The 20,828-nt window shown below is 44.0% G+C and overlaps 2 protein-coding genes and 1 long non-coding RNA gene across 25 annotated transcripts in view; 1 reads left to right on the top strand and 2 right to left on the bottom strand.

The window, feature by feature from the left end:
- Nucleotides 1–4,757, bottom strand: part of LOC109908485 (potassium voltage-gated channel subfamily KQT member 4) — a 123,616-nt gene extending 118,859 nt beyond the window's left edge. The window contains exon 1 of the mRNA XM_031795202.1: nucleotides 3,681–4,757. Within this exon, the coding sequence (XP_031651062.1) occupies nucleotides 3,681–3,982 (302 nt within the window). The 5' untranslated portion in view covers nucleotides 3,983–4,757. The remainder of the gene's footprint in view (nucleotides 1–3,680) is intronic.
- The window catches only part of LOC116354522 (uncharacterized), a 29,243-nt gene extending 22,352 nt beyond the window's left edge, over nucleotides 1–6,891 (top strand). Inside the window, exon 2 of the long non-coding RNA XR_004203858.1 lies at nucleotides 6,282–6,891. This is a non-coding gene — a long non-coding RNA (uncharacterized LOC116354522). The remainder of the gene's footprint in view (nucleotides 1–6,281) is intronic.
- Nucleotides 6,892–17,916: 11,025 nt separating this feature from the next.
- LOC109907235 (nuclear transcription factor Y subunit gamma-like) overlaps nucleotides 17,917–20,828 on the bottom strand; it is a 51,746-nt gene continuing 48,834 nt past the window's right edge. For 12 of the 23 annotated variants that reach the window (XM_031795196.1, XM_031795200.1, XM_020505089.2 and 9 more), the window contains 4 exons: nucleotides 20,433–20,585; nucleotides 20,047–20,157; nucleotides 19,679–19,732; nucleotides 17,917–19,578 (listed from right to left, as the gene is read on the bottom strand). In XM_031795196.1, the coding sequence (XP_031651056.1) occupies nucleotides 19,459–19,578; nucleotides 19,679–19,732; nucleotides 20,047–20,157; nucleotides 20,433–20,585 (438 nt within the window). In that variant the 3' untranslated portion in view covers nucleotides 17,917–19,458. The remainder of the gene's footprint in view (nucleotides 19,579–19,678; nucleotides 19,733–20,046; nucleotides 20,158–20,432; nucleotides 20,586–20,828) is intronic. The other 11 variants (XM_031795197.1, XM_031795201.1, XM_031795193.1 and 8 more) reach the window with 3 other exon arrangements.

The raw sequence follows: 20,828 nt of genomic DNA, 5'->3' as shown, positions 1-20,828 counted from the left end.
AGCTGCGTGAACCTGATCCAGCTGAATGCCAGGCATCTGACGGATTGACACCACGCACACACTGTTTACCAAGGTCCCTGTGCTCCTAAGTAGCATCACATGCACACACACTCTCTTCTTACAACCCCCCCCCCCCCCCCCCCCTGAAGGGCAACAAAGAGGTTTCAGGATTTTAAGTAAGTGGAGCTCCTGTTTTAAAATGTGGTACTTAACACTAACTTTCTCCGCAACATTTAAACGAAAAGCTCGTCGGACGTAAGGCCGTGTGTCTTAGCAACGGTTCAGGTTGGTGAGCACAGGAATTTGTTAGGACAACGTTGTCAGGAAGAGCAGCAGCACTTCCCGGACTCAGCCTGCATCCCAAATGGCACTCTATCTATTCCCTATGTAGAGCACTACTTTGACCAGGGCCCGTAGGGACGCAGGCTGAGACTATGTTTCAATGACTCTCCTTATTCTCCCAGGTTCTCACAGGACACAAAGCTTTTAGTTCAGTCTCTCCCTCAGTCCTCACCCAGGGCCCAGCCAGTTCTCTAGTCAAAACATCACCAGTCTGGAATCAAGAGTGTGTGTACGTGCGTGTGTGTATGACCAGGTGCTGAAACCAGGGGAAGCCCCGTGAATGGTGCTGTGTGTCTCTGTATCTGTGGTTCAGCGGTTGTTCGACAGAAGCTTGAGAGAGGAGCCGAAGTGGGTGTCCAAGTTGAACGGGTGTCTAAGTTGATCAGCTTACCCGCTTGCAAATTCTAATCTCAAATATGAAAAGAAAGTAAAGCTGACCTTTGATCAGTCTTTACGGAACTCGCCCTACTGAATGATGAGCCTCCATTTGACTTCCTTTTCCTATACATGTGACCCTGCCATGTGACCCTGCCACATAACCCTGCCATGTAAACCCTGCCATGTGACCCTGCCACATAACCCTGCCATGTAAACCCTGCCACGTAACTCTGCCATGTAAACCCTGCCATGTGACCCTGCCACATAACCCTGCCATGCAACTCTGCCATGTAACTCTGCCATGTAAACCCTGCCATGCAACTCTGCCACGTAACCCTGCCATGTAAACCCTGCCATGTGACCCTGCCACATAACCCTGCCATGTGACCCTGCCATGTGACCCTGCCACATAACCCTGCCATGCAACTCTGCCACATAACTCTGCCATGTGACCCTGCCATGCAACTCTGCCATGTAACCCTCCCTTTCTAGGAATGACACATCTGCACCAGCTGCCAGTCCGTGTTCGGAGCCCAGGCCTAATTAAACGATCTAGGGATATTAGCACTCGATGTGTACTCTATCTCCCCACGCAGCACTGTGTGGCTCGATTCAATTATGATAGATAGATTAACCATGTCTTAATGAGGCTCTCTAATAAAGCACTGGTCCTGTACACAGCAATACTGTAGTTATTCTCATGCTACGTGACTATTGTAATTAATCACAAGAAATGCATAGCTCGGGTATAATAATATTGAGGAGGAAATGTGCTCAGGTAAGCACAAGTGTGGCTAATGGCATTACATGAGAGTTCATCCAACAACCCAAAGTGCACACACACACACACACACACACAAACATGTAGGCAATTGTAGGGATGCGTGTTGTAGAGCAGAGCACATCAACCTTCAACAGATTAATGCATATGTGCATGCGCGCGTGTGTGTGCGTGCGTGCGTGTGCGTGCGTGTTAAAAACACAGGAGTTGGGAAAGCGGTGTGATGACTTTAGTCTTAGTGCTGGGCAGAGAGTGAGAGAGACGGACAACCCCCTCTCTCCTGTCCATAAGAACAGTCCGTGAGAGTCTCAGACAGCCTGGCATCTGAAACATGAGCCCAGCAACTTAGCACTCTGCCCACCACTCTGAGGGAGAAAGAACAACAATAGAACTGCCAACATCCTCTCTCTCTCTCCCTCTCCCTCTCTCTCTCCCTCTCTCTCTCAGCTCTGAGATATGCTCCAGAAATGCCATAGGGATAGCACCAGTACTGGCTGAGCACCAGTGAAGAATGATCTTTAATGGGGGAAAGCCAGGGTTGTGATGGATTCAGAGTGCTGGTGGATAACCTCCATTCGCAGTGTTAATAGGAGATAAATGATTGGATTGGATAGAGCTATGTAGCCAATATATTGTATACACTTAGGGGCATATGTGCAATAGGACCCCGAAGCAATGAGCGATGAAGTCGGAACTCACAGTTAGCAGAAGTTTATTGTGGTACCATAGGAATACTGTGGAATATTGTGGTACCATAGGAATACTGTGGAATATTGTGGTACCATAGGAATACTGTGGAATATTGTGGTACCATAGGAATACTGTGGAATATTGTGGTACGATAGGAATACTGTGGAATATTGTGGTACCATAGGAATACTGTGGAATATTGTGATACCATAGGAATACTGTGGAATATTGTGGTACCATAGGAATACTGTGGAATATTGTGGTACCATAGGAATACTGTGGAATATTGTGGTCATACATAAGTACCATACATTTTGGTAATTACATTCTGTTTTGTATCATTTACCTCGACTGTCACCAAAACGCTGCTGTAAGTTACATTTGTTCAGAGGAAATGTTTTCTTCTTTACACAATTGGCCCTCCAATGGTCCCTCTAACACACATGACAGCTTGGGGATGCTGTATTTTGCGTACCATGTGAACCAGCCATAATCCACATTCCCATCCACCACTTCATTTTAAATCATTCTTTTGGTCAACTGACAGTGAGCAAAAAGTGCTAAATGACTAAATAAATGTTCTCTAATTCTTGCAAAAATGTTTCAGATGGACAAGATATTTATTAATTAGATAGTTCTCACATCGATCAGGTTCCCGCCTACAGAAATCTGGGCATTTGGATCGATTTTATGTTTAAAAAACATACAGAATGAACAAGTTAAAAAGCTAAGATTTAAAGTGGGTTTCTTATTTTGAAATAGATCTTGCCTCTCCCTAAATAGCAGAGGGACTTCAAGAGTTAAGGCGTCAGCATGCTTCAATTCAAGCACTGAAGAAGGGGCGTAGACTTCAGCTCTAAACTTCGGCTTGCCTCCAGAAAAAAATGTGTGCCTGAACAGTTGAAAAAAAAGTTCAAAATGAACAAAAACGTAACAAATGTCATCATAATGTACAAACTCTACCGAACTGTTTCGGCTGGGAAGCACCTTTAACCAACCCTGCCACCTGCTGAGGTTAGCATAGGACTAACCCTACGGGCGGCAGGTAGCCTGTCCATAACGTCAATGACAAATGTCTCTGTAGTTACCGAGGATGCTTAGTGAGAGACTTTGAAAAATGTCTGATAATTTACAATTGGTTTTTGGACAAATTCAATTTGAAAGCAAATATCTAACTGTGATTTAATCGAGTGTTGAAGGACAAAAATTGAGTGTGAGGCCCCATGTTGTATGTCGAATGTGTGAGTTAATTGCCAAATAAGCAACTCCACTGACTCCACCTGGCTAATTAGAAAACTACTCCGAGGAAAGCTTGGCTGTTGCGTTATTCAAGATACAACATTAAATGTTTCAATGCAAAGAAGTTCATTAACAATGACGTAAAAACAAATAAAAATGTGTGTAAATAAAATAAGCCAACGTAAAAATATACTTTCAGCAAATGCGATGACACTAGTAGCTTTCATTGTATTGAAAAACAATTACTTACATGAACGCATGGTAGATGAATGCCCATCCTCGTGGTCTCTCCAGTACGTTGTACAAGAAGTTCTGAAACTTTCTGTAGCGCTTGCTGGAGGCTGAGGTGGTCGCCCGTGGTCCAGGACGCCCCGGCAGCGGGGTACCGAGGAGCCCGGTGCGGTGAGAGGGGTGCGCGCGCTCCGGGGTCGATGGTTCGCTCCTCTCCATATGAACTGCGGTAAGAGCCACAAATTCAACCCGCCTTTCGTCGTTGGTTGCGGGGGGCACCAACATTCTAATGCCACCGTTATTTGATGGGCTCCCTAACATGGTTAGCCAATATAGGCCTACCGATAGAAGTAGGCCTATTAAATACAACGGAATACAGTTTAAATCACCTATTTAAGAGTGAGCCCATATCTACGTTGGAGATTTAGCCAACTGAAATCGAAGTCATGATCAACTTGTCCGCGTTGAATAATAATTAGCCTACTTGGACTAGGTCATAATTTCATTCCTCCAATGTCAGGGTCTACTTCGGATTTCGTTTGTTAAATAAGTTATCTATAAATCAAGTCACGACCACAAAAGAAAATGCTCAAGGCATTTTGACATGTGCGGTAAGTCAAATTCAAGTTGAAGAAAATGTTAAATTGGTAATATGATAATCCCAATTACCGTTAAACCTTTAACGTGAGGTTCCATCGAATAATATGATTACAAGATCATTTGACAGCGGCAACAGTAACTTTGTAACCTATCCTATACTGTCGCTAATTTGCATTGTCGTCATCATAAATTTGCTTTTTGCTCGAAATTATTAAGAAAACATTTGAAGCGCGCAATTGAAAGCATCAAAAGTTTAGTGGACAACCGTATTTATTATAGGCTTACGGTTAAATTAGGTAAAGAACTCTCGATTCGTGATCGCTCTGCTCTTTCCTCAAGATTTCTGTTGGTATGAATATTTTCTTAATCGTATATCTGAGGTTCGCGGCTGTACAAAATGCCCACAGAACTGCCTCCTTTCCTGTGCGTCTCGCTGCTCCAGTGCGCTAGTGGTGAGGAGCGAAGAAGACGGTTCGAGGATAGCTAAAATCAGAGTCAACTCTAAACTTCAGTTATATGAGCGAGGACTCATGGGTAACACGCAGCAGGCTTGTCAGATGGTCCAGAGAGAAACGAGAGGTACAGCACTACGGACGACTTCGAAGTTCTCACGCGCAAACCAAAAGCATCCGGTTAGCTTGAACACACGGGTTTGGACGCAATAAAGTGACAGAGAGAGTGGAATTGCGCACGGTGATATTGGGTGTGTAGCTAGCTCAGTGGTACGAGCAAGTTGTAATATATCAGAGCTAAGCATTCATACATTTGATGAGGCTGACAACTTAGAAATAAGGATGCAAAAATCACAATTACAGGGTAACGGTAAGCCATAGTATTTGGACCTTTACAAAGCTGTTTTGGGGGGATAGACATTGATAGACATGGTTGTCACATATACTGTTATGTCATGCCTTTATCAGCGGTGACCAAATTAATTGTTTCAAGTAATTATTATGTAATGAATGACAAAGGAGGCATGGGCACTGTAGGCCAATACAGAATCTCGATGAAAATGCCATGTAGCCTATTTTAGTTTTTACATTTTATTTATCCGTTACCAGGTAAGTTGACTGAGAAGACGTTCTCATTTACAGCAACGACCTGGGGAATAGTTACATGTTTGAGGGCCAAATTGGGAATTTAGCCAGGACACCGGGGTTAATACCCCTACTCTTACGATAAGTGCCATAGGATCTTTAATGACCTTAGAGAGTCATATCTATGCTTAACGTCTGAGAGCTGTCTATGAACACTGGGCAGGGGTTACCAGATAAGAGGGACAGATGTGAGGCACAGATAGTGGCCTGACAATAGATCACAGAACAGTGTTATGACCATAGAAATAGTATAGGAATTCCGGTTATGACACAGTGGGACAATAATAATATAATAGGAATTAACGGGAATAACACAGTGGGACAACAGGAATATAATAGGAATGATGGTTATGACACAGTGGGACAACAGGAATAGAATGGAAAATCTGATTATGACACAGTGGGACAATAGGAATAGAATGGGAATCCTAGTTCTATGGTATTGAGAGAAAGAGAGAGAGAGAGGAAACAGATCAAGCCAACCTGGAAACCAAGCACGGAAAATGGATCCAACATCAATGGTTTAAAGCAGCGTTTCTCAACTGGTGGGAGGTTTGAGTAAAACATTTATTTTATATGATGACAGTAGATTCAATATAGGACTATTAGCAACTCTAATTGGTTGATTTTGTGGTTTCAAAACAATTAGCTTTTCAACATTCTTCATCAAGAAATTAGCCATATGGAATTATTGACAATGAAAATGTATTACAGTGGCTTGCGAAAGTAATTCACTCCCCTTGGCATTTTTCCTATTTTGTTGCCTTACAACCTGGAATTAAAATATGGTTGCCCTGCCGGAAGCTGGGTCCACAGTTTGTGGGGCCATTTAAAGTCCTGAGGAGACTGAACGAGGTATGTTATAGGTTACAGCTTCCCCCTGATTACCGCATTAACCCCTCATTCCATGTGTCTCTCCTCAGGTCAGTGGTGGCTGGCCCACTCCAGGATTCTAAGGTGCGGGAGGTTCCTCCACCCCAACTGAACATCAAGGGGCCCCGGCGTACTCCGTTCGATCCATCCTGGATTCGAGACGTCGGGCGAGGGGCCTTCAGTACCTCGTGGAAAGGGAGGGGTACGGTCCGAAGGAGAGATGCTGGGTTCCAGTGGAGGACGTGTTAGATCCTTCCCTGCTGCAAGAGTTCCACCGTCTCCATCCAGATCGCCCTGCGCCTCGTCCTCCGGCTCGTCCCCGCCGCGTGGGGGGGTACTGTCATGACTTCTGCCGAAGTCGATGCCTCTCCTTGTTCGGGCGGTGCTCGGCGGTCGACGTCACCGGTCTTCAAGCCATCATTGATCCATTTGTCATTTTCCATTGGTCTTGTCTTCCTTAACACCTGGTTCCAATCCCATTCATTACATGTTGTGTATTTCCCCTCTGTTTCCCCTCATGTCCTGGTCAGAGATTGTTTGTTTGTATGTTGGTGTATTATATATTAGTGCGCAACGGGTTCTTCTTCCCACTTTTATTTATGTTGTATTTTTGACCATGGAGTTTTGTCAAGTCTATTAAACGACTCCATTTATACCAAGTTCGATTCTCCTGTGCCTGACTTCCTTACCACCTACACACACAACATTACAGCTAAACTATACCCTAGTAGACTAAATCATCATTGGATGTCATCATTGGCTTGGTTTGACACTAGACTCCATCCATCCTGACTCTAGGGAAATATTGCACCGGTGAAGAAGGCCAGTTTGACCGAAAGCTTAGCCACAATAAAATCAGACATGCAAATGGACCCAGAGGCTCTCTGGAGGAAGATCCAGAACATTCAACAAGTGGGGATACCCTCATACCCCAAAGTCATAGTGGAGAGGGCATCAGCAAATCATAAACAGACCAATCTACAATCCTTCCTCTCTCTCTCTATCTCAAAACTTCTCGCTCTCGCTCTCCCTCTACTCGCTCTCTCTTTCCCCCCTCTCCCTCTCAGCAGTCCCTCTCTGTGTGTCTTCAGGTGGCTAGGCAGTGGGTCCTGAAATCCAGCCAAGCGAGAGGAAAGAAGGTGATGAAAGACAGCTCTGATCTGGGCCTGCACCAGAAGGTGATGATTGACAGCTCTGAACTGGGCCTGCACCGGGGATTAACATCAAAGTTTCACAGGGAAAAGCAACCCGTGGACCCTCCACAAACCCTCCCATCTCAGCCACCCCCCATCACTACTTCCTCCATCCCTCCACGCCTCCGTCTTTCTCCCACCACCCTGCTTGGACGGGGCCAAGCACTACCAGAACTGACTCCTAGGCCGCTATAGTCTAGCTGGGGGTGTCCTCGGATGGGTCCACAGTGTCTCCTGACCCCTCCTGTCTCAGCCTCCAGTATTTATGCTGCAGTAGTTTATGTGTCGGGGGGCTAGGGTCAGTTTGTTATATCTGGAGTACTTCTCCTGTCCTATTCGGTGTCCTGTGTGAATCTAAGTGTGCGTTCTCTAATTCTCTCCTTCTCTCTTTCTTTCTCTCTCTCGGAGGACCTGAGCCCTAGGACCATGCCCCAGGATTACCTGACATGATGACTCCTTGCTGTCCCCAGTCCACCTGGCCGTGCTGCTGCTCCAGTTTCAACTGTTCTGCCTTCTTATTATTCGAACATGCTGGTCATTTATGAACATTTGAACATCTTGGCCATGTTCTGTTATAATCTCCATCCGGCACAGCCAGAAGAGGACTGGCCACCCCACATATGCTCTCTCTAATTCTCTCTTTTTTTCTCTCTCTCAGAGGACCTGAGCCCTAGGACCATGCCCCAGGACTACCTGACATGATGACTCCTTGCTGTCCCCAGTCCATCTGACCATGCTGCTGCTCCAGTTTCAACTGTTCTGCCTTATTATTATATGACCATGCTGGTCATTTATGAACATTTGAACATCTTGGCCATGTTCTGTTATAATCTCCACCCGGCACAGCCAGAAGAGGACTGGCCACCCCACATAGCCTGGTTCCTCTCTAGGTTTCTTCCTAGGTTTTGGCCTTTCTAGGGAGGTTTTCCTAGCCACCGTGCTTCTACACCTGCATTGCTTGCTGTTTGGGGTTTTAGGCTGGGTTTCTGTACAGCACTTTGATATACAGTGGGGCAAAAAAGTATTAAGTCAGCCACTAATTGTGCAAGTTCTCCCACTTAAAAAGATGAGAGAGGCCTGTAATTTTCATCATAGGTACACTTCAACTATGAAAAGAAATCCTGAAAATCACATTGTAGGATTTTTTTATGAATTTATTTGCAAATTATGGTGGAAAATAAGTATTTGGTCACCTACAAACAAGCAAGATTTCTGGCTCTCACAGACCTGTAACTTCTTCTTTAAGAGGCTCCTCTGTCCTTCACTTGTTACCTGCATTAATGGCACCTGTTTGAACTTGTTATCAGTATAAAAGACACCTGTCCACAACCTCAAACAGTCACACTCCAAACTCCACTATGGTCAAGACCAAAGAGCTGTCAAAGGACACCAGAAACAAAATTGTAGACCTGCACCAGGCTGGGAAGACTGAATCTGCAATAGGTAAGCAGCTTGGTTTGAAGAAATCAACTGTGGGAGCAATTATTAGGAAATGGAAGACATACAAGACCACTGATAATCTCCCTCAATCTGGGGCTCCACGCAAGATCTCACCCTGTGGGGTCAAAATGATCACAAGAACGGTGAGCAAAAATCTCAGAACCACACGGGGGGACCTAGTGAATGACCTGCAGAGTGCTGGGACCAAAGTAACAAAGCCTACCATCAGTAACACACTACGCCGCCAAGGACTCAAATCCTGCAGCGCCAGACGTGTCCGCCGCTTAAGCCAATACATGTCCAGGCCCGTCTGAAGTTTGCTAGAGAGCATTTGGATGATCCAGAAGAAGATTGGGAGAATGTCATATGGTCAGATGAAACCAAAATATAACTTTTTGGTAAAAACTCAACTCGTTGTGTTTGGAGGACAAAGAACACCATACCTACTGTGAAGCATGGGGGTGGAAACATCATGCTTTGGGGCTGTTTTTCTGCAAAGGGACCAGGACGACTGATCCGTGTAAAGGAAAGAATGAATGGGGTCATGTATCGTGAGATTTTGAGTGAAAACCTCCTTCCATCAGCAAGGGCATTGAAGATGAAACGTGGCTGGGTCTTTCAGCATGACAATGATCCCAAACACACCGCCCGGGCAAATAAAGAGTGGCTTCGTAAGAAGCATTTCAAGGTCCTGGAGTGGCCTAGCCAGTCTCCAGATCTCAACCCCATAGAAAATCTTTGTAGGTTGCCCAGCAACAGCCCCAAAACATCACTGCTCTAGAGGAGATCTGCATGGAGGAAGGGGACAAAATACCAGCATGAAAACCTTGTGAAGACTTACAGAACACATTTGACCTCTGTCATTGCCAACAAAGGGTATATAACAAAGTATTGAGATAAACATTTCTCATTTTGTCTGTCATAGTTGAAGTGTACCTATGATGAAAATTACAGGCCTCTCTCATCTTTTTAAGTGGGAGAACTTGCACAATTGGTGGCTGATTAAATACTTTTTTGCCCCACTGTATCAGCTGATGTAAGAAGGGCTATGTACATCAATTTGATTTGATTCTGACAAGACACAACAGCTAGAGAAGGTCACAGTTACAACAGCAGGCACTGACTTCCTCTCTAACACAGACATGCACGTGCACGCATAGACACTCTCTCGCACACGCACGCACACACACACACGCGCGCGCGCGCACACACACACACACACACACACACACACACACACACACACACACACACACACACACACACACACACACACGCACGCACGCACGCACGCACGCACGCACGCACGCACGCACGCACGCACACGCACAGTGGCACTAAAGAACACACTTACACACTTCATACACACCCAAACACACACGGACTCTTTCTCTCACACTCCAGTACTGTACACTTGAGAAAGCAACACAAATACACAGAGAGGGACTTGTGAACACACATATACCACAGACTGCACAACTATCCACTTTGGTATTACAAGCCAACACTCACACAATCAGAAACACTCCTTGTCCTCTTGTCTTCTTTATCAGGATGGAGTTATTTTGGGAGACACCATGTAACGTGAGAGGTCAGAGGGCACAGGTGACACCATGTAACGTGAGGGGTCAGATGGCACAGATGACACCATTTAATGTGAGGGGTCAGAGGGCACAGGTGACACCATGTAATGTAAGGGTTCAAAGGGCACAGGTGACACCATGTAATGTGAGGGGTCAGAGGGCACAGGTGACACCATGTAACGTGAGGGGTCAAAGGGCACAGGTGACACCATGTAACGTGAGGGGTCAAAAGGGACAGGTGACACCATGTGACGTGAGGGGTCAAAGGGCACAGGTGACACCATGTAACGTGAGGGGTCAAAAGGGACAGGTGACACCATGTAACATGTGGGGTCAAAAGGGACAGGTGCCAACGTGTAATGTACAGGGTCAAAGGGGACAGGCGTCAGTCTGGTATGGTTGTGCTCTCCTCTCCTCCATCCCGTTTCACTGTGCTCTCAGACCGCTATTCACTCACGCCCCAAAGAGCCTAGCTGAGCTCCAGGAGTCGACAGCCGCACTGAGAAACTATGGGAACTTAAAAATACCCCCACATCAGCAGTACACAGTGCAGAACTCTGCTCGCTCTCGCTCCGACGGACCCCACCAACCTTTTATATCGGCTGAGCAACTTGGAGCTTTACTTACGCCACTTATTGTCCTCTGCAGACCACACTATTGCTTGGTTTTATTTCACCTCTTTCTATTCCATTATTCTGCTTGCGTTTCCTTTCTACCCCAGATTCCACTTACATCAGAGGAAAAATGAGGGTGGGAAACACAGATGTATTTGTTGATACAGTGTGTGCTGTTGTGTTTGTTGCTTAATGTTGTGATAGACTTGGTAGTAGTCTTTGAAGAGATGCTGCTATCATTTAACCTACATCTGAACTGGCTAAATCCACTCTAAGATTCACGTAGAGATGGAAAATGTCAGACAGGCTTGAACCTCAAGATTCTATCAGTGATACACTGTTGTAACATTTATATTCATGATATTACATGGTTTTAAACAATAACATACTAACTGAACAGTCTGTCTGTCTGCATTGGGAGGATACAGTCGGATGGGTGGAGGCCTCGCTAACTACCAGCACATTCATTACTTGTGAAAATAGTTTTTGTACCTTGCCTGCCACCCCCCCCACCCCTTGCCTCTTATAAACTATGAGTAAGCAGGGCTCAGCTGTGGCAGTGTGAAGTAGTCTGCTTTCCTTTTCCTGCAGGAGAGGGTGAGAGGAAGGTTGGTTGTTCCAAAACAAATCTCACATCACTGCCTCCACTCCCCTAGCATATCTGCCACAGTCCCTAGATAGCCCTGCACTATAAAAAGTCAGGCCTAACCACACACGAGCTAGGTGTGTGTGTGTGTCGGTGTCACAGCTCCAATTTAAACTCTGGACTCCAAACAATTGCCATCTGTAGAGTGACACCCCCAGACCATTTTTTACTTTTTTTTAAGACTAGTTTAGTACTATCTTTCTATGTATTTCGCGTAAAGAGATTAAAGATAGTTACTTGCATCATGTCTAGTCTTTTTGCTCCTGATTTGACCAGAGATCCACAGGTTTGTCCAGTTACAAACAGGCCAAGTCGTCTTCAGAAGAAACTGCTTAGAAACAAATTGAGGGGATAATCTGATAATAGTTAGATTAAGATTATAATTCAGGGCTTAATCTAACTATTATCAGATTATCCCCCTCAATTTATGTACATCGAGTATTTACATTATGTTCATACTAGACTGTTACATACTGAATCCTGGTTGGTCAATCATGGATTGACCCCTGACCTTCTGCCTTGTAACTGTGATGCCTGAGCTCTGGATAACCACAGAATGAGCTCCATCACCTCACAGATCTCCCACACCTCAAGGAAAATAAATACCATCGAGCACATTATGATCCAGAACCCATCTAACTTAAAGTCAACTCGTCTTAATACGATCTGTGTGGTTAACTTGGTAAGAGGAGCTGGTGTGGCGGCCATATCACAAGTTACAGTGTGCGTTCCAAATGGCATCCTCTTCCCTATATAGGACACAACTTCTGACCAGAGAACCATGGGAGCACTATGGGCCCTGGTCAAAAGGAGTGCACTAGATAGGGAATAGGGTGCCATTTAGGATTTAGCCCCAATGTGGAGCCAGGGCAGTCAGCCCTAATTCATCTCTCTGAGGTTCCCTTGATTCAAGAGGACGGGGCAGCAAAGAAAAATAGCGTTGGACAATCCTATTCACGCTTGACTTAAGCTCAAACATTTCTCGCAGTCCTCATTGCCCCTTATTAGACGGAGGTGAGCATGAGTCTGTACTCATTAATGCAGTTATTGTTCAGCAATTAAGTCGATTAGTGCAGGAACGCATCCCAATCCACCAGTAGGCTTACAGACCAGAATAGTGTCACTGTTTACCTGTGTCTCATAACCTAAACTGTGTCCAGCCTTAAAACTCTCACTGACCCAACCAAAGAAGGCCTAGCCCCTTAAAACCCTCACTGACCCAACCAAAGAAGGCCTAGCCCCTTAAAACTCTCACTGACCCAACCAAAGAAGGACTAGCCCCTTCAGAGCCTCACTGACCCAACCAAAGAAGGCCTAGCCCCTTAAAACCCTCACCGACCCAACCAAAGAAAGCCTAGCCCCTTCAAAGCCTCACTGACCCAACCAAAGAAGGCCTAGCCCCTTAAAACCCTCACTGACCCAACCAAAGAAAGACTAGCCCCTTAAAACCCTCACTGACCCAACCAAAGAAAGCCTAGCCCCTTCAAAGCCTGATTGACAAACATAGACCTAGCCCTGTTATTAGACAAGACAGATTTTAAATACCCACCCACAAAGATAGGGCTGAGTAAATCTTTCCATTAGCCATACATTAGACTCGCCGGCCCACCTGGGGAAGAGGTTAGTAATAAGTAGAACCAGGAGTTTTTCATGGTCAGTCATGCAGACAGGAATAACTCCTGGCCCTACTTATACATTACATAGATAGGGCCTGGTTGGGCCAAGTGATATTCCTGAGAAAACTCCTGGTCTTAGTAATAATAACTGATTCTTATAGGGAAATATCTGTAATATTACAACCTTTTTTGTTGACAAGTTGCAGTTTTGGCCTGTGTGACAAAACCAATTCCTCGAGGTGTGAGGGAACTATGTGTCTCCCTAATTTTCTGTCCCAGCATAATTACCTCTTTTCCTTTTAAGATTTAGGTCGGATAAGGAATGCTGTCTGATCTCTAAAGGGCTGAGCTGTCTCCAGCCAACTAACTAACGAACTCGTGATTCCATTGTTGCCCGCTTGCCCTTTCACAACGAACAGCCCATTCCAGAAGTAGAGAAGTGAGAGAAAAAACAGTAGGACCTACATTGTTCTGATCTTGAAGTATGGGACTCTAGGGGTGGAACTTAGATAAATGGACTTTTGCCCTAAAATACTACTGCAGTGCACTGCAAAAATGTGTTTGTTATAAAAATGTAGAAGCAACATGTAAAGTGCTGGTCCCATGTTTTATGAGATGAAATAAAAGATCCCAGGCATTATTCAGACGCACAAAAAAATGCTTTTCTCTCAAATGTTGTGTACAAATTTGTTTACATCCCTGTTAGTGAGCATTTCACCTTTGCCAAGATAATCCATCCACCTGACAGGTGTGGCATATAAAGAAGCTGATTAAACAGCATGATCATTACACAGGTGCACCTAGTGCAGGGGACAAAAAAGGCCACTCTAAAATATACAATTTTGTCACCCAACACAATGCTACAGATGTCTCAAGTTTTGAGGGAGTTTGCAATTGACATGCTGACTGCAGTATGTCCAGCAGAGCTGGTGCCAGATCATTTAATGTTAATTACTCTACCATAAGCAGCCTCCAATGTCATTTTAGAGAATTTGGCAAAACGTCCAACCAGCCTCAAAACCTAAGACCACGTGTAACCAAACCAGCCCAGGAACCTCCACATCCAGCTTCTTCACCTGCGGGATCATCTGAGACCAGCCACCTGGACAGCTGATGTACCTGTGGGTTTGCACAACTGAAGAATTTCTGCACAAACTGTCAGAAACAGTCTCAGGGAACCTCATCTGCATGCTCGTCGTCCTCACCAGGGTCTTGACCTGACTGCAGTTCCGCCGATGTACCCAACTTCAGTGGGCAAATGTTCACCTTCGATGGCCACTGGCATACTGGAAAAGTGTGCTCTTCCCAGATGAACCCCGATTTCGACTGTACATGGTGCATGGCGTTGTGTGGGCAAGCAGTTTACTGATGTCAATGTTGTGAACAGATTGCCCTATGGTGGTGGTGGGGTTATGGTATGGGCAGGCATAAGATACAGACAATGAACACAATTGCATTTTATCAATGGCAATTTGAATGCACAGAGATGCTGTGACAAGATCCCGAGGCCCATTGTCGTGCCATTCATCCGCCGCCATCACCTCATGTTTCAGAATGATAATGCACAGCCCCATGTCACAAGGATCTGTACACAATTCCAGGAAGCTGAAAATGTTCAAATTCTTCCATGGCCTGCATACTCACCAGACATGTCACCCATGTTCGGGATGCTCTGGATCAACGTGTACGAGAGTGTGTTCCAGTCCCTGTTCCAGTCCCTGCCAAAAGCCAGCAACTTCGCACAGCCATTGAAGAGGAGCGGGACAACATTCCACAGGCCACAATCATGCATGAGGCAAATCGTGATCACACCAGTTGTTTTTTTAAGGTATCTGTGATTAACAGATGCATAACTGTATTCCCAGTCTTGTGAAATCCATAGATAAGTGCCTAATGAATTTATTTCAATTGCCTGATTTTCTTATGTAAACTGTAACTCAGTAAAATCTTTGAAATTGGTGCATGTTGCATTTATATTTGTGTTCAGTGCAAATGTGTTATAAACCTATATGGGGCAATAAATCAAGGTGTTGTAATCTATACATTTTGGGTATCATAAGTATTCAACCCTCTTGATTTCTTTCAAATTTTGTTGTGTTAAAGTGGGATTGAAATAGTTTTTTTTGTTTTTGTCATTGAGCTACACAAAATACTTCATAATGTCACTGTATATCACCACCTTCTTTTAGGCAAGTCTAAATTCATTCAGGAGTCAAATGTGGCTTAACAAATCACATAAGTTACATGGACTCACTCTGTGTGAAATAAGGGTTGAAATGCTTTTTGAATGACTAACACTTCATCTGTAAGATCCCTCAGTCAAGTATTACAATTCAAGCATAGATTCAACTACAAAGACCATGAAGCTTTTCAGAAGCCTCACAAAGAAGGGCAGTGATTGGTTGATAGGTAAAAATAACAAATCAGACATTGATTATCTCTTTAAGCATGGTCAAGTTAAAACAGCTACGGAGGTCAATGGCTGTGATGGGAGTAAACTGAGGATGGATCTACATTGTAGTGACTCCACAATAATTACCTAAATGACAGTGAAAATAAACATATACTAAATAAAAATAGTCCAAAACATGCAACAAGGCACTAAAGTAATACGACCGAAATACTTGTTAAAGGAATACACTTTTTGGCCTAAATGCAAAGCCTTATGTTTGGGGCAAATCCAACACAACACACCACTGAGTAACTGACTCCTTATTTTCCAGCATGGTGGTGACTGCATCATGGTATGGCTAAGCAAGCACAGGAGAAATCCTAGAGGAAAACCTGCTTCAGCCTGCTTACACCAGAAACTGGGAGAGGAATTCACCTTGAAGCAGGACAGTAACCTACAACAACGCCAATCTACACTGGAGGCGTTAACTAAGAAGGGTCTCCTGACCCCTCCTGTCTCGGCCTCCAGTATTTATGCTGCAGTAGTTTATGTGTTGGGGGGCTGGGGTCAGTTTGTTATATCTGGAGTACTTCTCCTGTCCTATTCGGTGTCCTGTGTGAATCTAAGTGTGCGTTCTCTAATTCTCTCCTTCTCTTTCTTTCTCCCTCTCGGAGGACCTGAGCCCTAGGACCATGCCCCAGGACTACCTGACATGATGACTCCTTGCTGTCCCCAGTCCACCTGGCCATGTTGCTGCTCCAGTTTCAACTTCCACCTGACTGTGCTGCTGCTCCAGTTTCAACTGTTCTGCCTTATTATTATTCGACCATGCTGGTCATTTATGAACATTTGAACATCTTGGCCATGTTCTGTTATAATCTCCACCCGGCACAGCCAGAAGAGGACTGGCCACCCCACATAGCCTGGTTCCTCTCTAGGTTTCTTCCTAGGTTTTGGCCTTTCTAGGGAGTTTTTCCTAGCCACCGTGCTTCTACACCTGCATTGCTTGCCGTTTGGGTTTTTAGGCTGGGTTTCTGTACAGCACTTTGAGATATCAGCTGATGTACGAAGGGCTATATAAATAAATTTGAAGAGACAGTGAATGTTTGTGAATGGCCAAGTTACAATTTTGACATAAATCTGATTGAAACATTATGGCAAGACTTGAAAATGTTTTGTCTAGCCATCATCCCCAACACCTTAACAGAGCTTAAAGAGTTTGGAAAATAATCATGTGCAAATAAGAGACTTATCCAAGGAGACACAGCTGTAATCACTGCCGAAAGGGGTTTCTAACATGCATTGACACAGAGGGGTGAATACTTATCTAAACCAAGGTATTTATTAGCGTTTATTTTATATAAATAAACACATCTTTCATTTTGACATTAGTGTATTTTTCGTAGAAAGTTGACAGAAAATGACAAATCCATTTTTAATTTGTAACAAAAATGTGAAGAAATTCAAGAGGGTGAAAACTTAAGACACCTACTGTGTGGCCATAGAGCACATACATTTAGGGTTGCTAAACTACTGGTAATCTAACAAAATCACCAGAATCTTCTGTCATTTTGGTAATAAACAGATAACCTATGGCAACATTAGTCAAATATATTAATATATTATTCATTTTTTAAATCTGTGTCCATGAGTTTCTAGTGGATATACCATATGGTTCAGGAGAAAATACCAAAATGTATGAAAAAATTATCAACAATGCATTATTTTCAATTAACACTGCAACTCTTACAATTATTGACTTCAGTCAAATAGATGTGCAATGGCTGGAGCAGAATGAGTGGAATGGTATCAAATACATCAAATACATGGTTGCCATGCGTTTGATGCCATTCCATTGGCTCCATTCCATTGATGGTTTATATTCAAGATCATATTTTAAAGCTTTGTTATTCTATTGTTATTTTTAAATGATCTTATTTAATTATTTGATATATTCTATGTGAGAAGGCCGCACAGAAATCCGTGGATTATCACAGATGTCTGTAATTATCTGAAGTACCCAAAATGGCTATACGGTGTGCGAAATTGCTTTGCTAAAGAACAGTGCCTGTTGTACTACACAGTGGTTACCAATAGTTTATGAATAGATTTAAATCCTCTTACATAATCTTTTTTTTATGCACACATCACAACAATACTGTTGGGGGGAAAAATGCAGAAAAACTTCTGCTGAAAAAATATGGCATGTAATGTTTTTTATTTGCATTTTATTTTCTCACAAACCCAAAGTTTGCTTACGAAATAGAATGTCTACCCATCTATTGCATATCATGCTGGCAGTTTAAACTACATGCAAATAGACAATAATAAGAACAGCAATGATAACAATTAAACTTACTAAATAAGAAAGGGGAGGAGGGAGAGGGGTGATCATAAAAACTCATTAACGTTGACAAGTTACAACAGGATTTCAAAATAAGAGTTTATAAAAAGAGGCCTTTCTCCCAGTGGAGTTGTTTTTATACAGGAGGCTTCCTCAGAGGAGGCAGGAGAACCACAAACCTCTCTGGATACAGGAAACAGTAAAGAGAAAGAAAACGAGAGAAGGGGAGAAAGAAGAGACTGCATAGAGACAGAAATGTCTAACCAATTCCTGCTCTAACAATGATAGATCAGTGGAAATGAATGGAGAGACGGAGAGGGGATAGAAGAGGAAACAGAGAAGAGGGGGGGGGGGCACTGAAGAGGTGAATAGGATCACTGGGCCATGGGGAAAGTATACTGCAGTAACTGCACAATATTGAATGACACACTCACACACACACACACGGAGGTCATACATACAAAATTCAAACTCAATCATACAGTTAGAAGCCCTTTCATCGATGGCAATGTCTCGTCAATGTGAAAAACCTGCCAGAAACTAACATAACTTAATTGACCTATCATGGCTGGTCTCGTACAATTGACAATGATTTATTGTGAAATAAATGGGTTAGGTAAGAGTATGGCTTTATAGATTATTATTTGAAACGTCTACACATAAAAACATTACAAACAAAGGATTTATGTTCTCTTGGCTTGTAGACAAAACAAGGGCCAAGCCTTCCATAGGATGCATCCCAATGCATTCTATTCCCTATATAGAGCACTACTTTTGACCGAAACCCTTTGGACTGTGGTCAAAACGAGTGCATTGTATAGGGAATAGGGAGCCACTTGGGACGTACCCATAGAGAACACAAGAGCCACCCATATGGTGTACTTCACAGAGAGACAGAGAATATACAGAGGAGGTTTGTACATAAAGGGTTTACAGACATTGAGGATGAACAGCTGGTCACTAAAACAGAGGAGAGTTGGGTCCTGGAGGATTCAGTGTTCGGATACCCTGTGTGTAGCTCTCATGAATGGGGGCTTTTTTGGGGAACGTATCAGGTGAGAGTGGGTGCCTGGAGGAACTAACGGAGGCAGAGAGAGACGATATTAAATGGGAATGAGAGGGAGTTGTAGAGCAGTCCCTCTGGTATCTGACCCAGTATACTGAATTAAGAACTATTGTTGTCAGACAGTTCCTTTTAAGTACCGGTATCATGTCATAGACCAGTGTATTGAATGAGAGTAAGGGTACACCCCAAATGGCACTCTATATTGGGCTCTACTTTTGACCATTTTGGACGCCTCCTAGGAGGTCCCTTGGCGTTTGAGCCAGTGTTGTCCTTATGGATGGTAGCAGGTGGTGTGGTCAATGGTTTGGTGGTCAGGAGGATGCTTCCAGAGCCTCAGTCTGTGCTGACCTGTGTGGTGACCTGTCCATCAGCCGTCTGATTGGTGGACTGGATGAACAACGGCTGGCTCAGGTCCTGTCCTGCCGGCATCACCTGCTGAATCTGATACAACTGCTGTAAGGAGAGAGAGAGAGAGAAAGAGAGAGAGAGAGTAAAGGATGTGAGTGAGTGAGCGAGCGACAGGAGTGGGAGGTCACTGAGATGTTCCTCTTACCTGTCCGTCAGTAAACTGGTTGAATTGCTGCTGGCCTTGCTCTGTCTGTGTAATCTGAGAACAAACCAGAGAGAGAGAGAGAGGAGTCAGTCAGTCACAGTGCTTCACACAGCCACTATTCAAACCTACACCTCTATTAAAATGCAACTGAAGGAAATTAACAATATAGAAATAGATTTACAAAACAATATTGACAGCACACATTTTTAAGATGAATAATCATATCATATTTTGAATGTTATCATATGTTACTACCTTAATGTTATTTCATAAACTAACAGTGATACCATACCAGACACTATATTACAGAACAACGAAGTGTTCTGATGCGATACTATGGATTTTTGTTAAAGGTCCATGTTCAGTACCTGTACCTGCTGAGTGTTACCCAGCGTCTGGATCTGTCCCTGAACCACCTGTGTGCCAGAGACAGGCTGTGCCAGCCGAATGTACTGCAACTGACCATTGTTCAGCTGCACCTGCACACAGCCACCACACGGGGGAGACACACTTTAGGATGGGAAGGTCATAGATACACAACGCAGAGGTTATCATGATCACTGAGCTAGTTAGAGCAGAGCGTCAAAATGGAGGACAGTATAAGGTTTACCAACTATAAGGAGATTTATCTCCAATATTTAACTGAAGAAAATGTTGTGTAAATTTCATTAGAAAATGGAGCTTTAAAATGATTATAATCTTTCCAGTAAGGTCATTCTAGGAGACTTTCCTCCTCTATATCTGTCTCTCTTACTGGTATCTGCTGGATCTCTGCGGAGTTGGTGATTATCTGCTGCATGACCTGCATGGTCTGTCCTGACTGCACCGTCTGGGTCTGGCCCTGGGACGACGCCTGTACTATCTGGACCTGCTGGTCTCCCACCTGCATGGTCATTGGAGCCCCTCCCTTCAGGGTGGAGAAGGAAGATTCATTGTTGAACGACAGAGTCTGGGGACTGAGACATGTAATGTGATGATTGTCCCAAAAAAAGAAGGAAAGAAAGAAATCCAGCCGATCGGATCTAACGTCCCTAATAAACCAGCCGATCAGATCTAACGTCCCTAATAAACCAGCCGATCAGATCTAACGTCCCTAATAAACCAGCCGATCAGATCTAACGTCCCTAATAAACCAGCCGATCAGATCTAA

Source organism: Oncorhynchus kisutch, linkage group LG17, assembly GCF_002021735.2.
Source record: "Oncorhynchus kisutch isolate 150728-3 linkage group LG17, Okis_V2, whole genome shotgun sequence".
In the NCBI taxonomy this organism is placed as follows: domain Eukaryota; kingdom Metazoa; phylum Chordata; class Actinopteri; order Salmoniformes; family Salmonidae; genus Oncorhynchus; species Oncorhynchus kisutch.
This window is presented reverse-complemented; position numbering and strand designations above follow the sequence as displayed.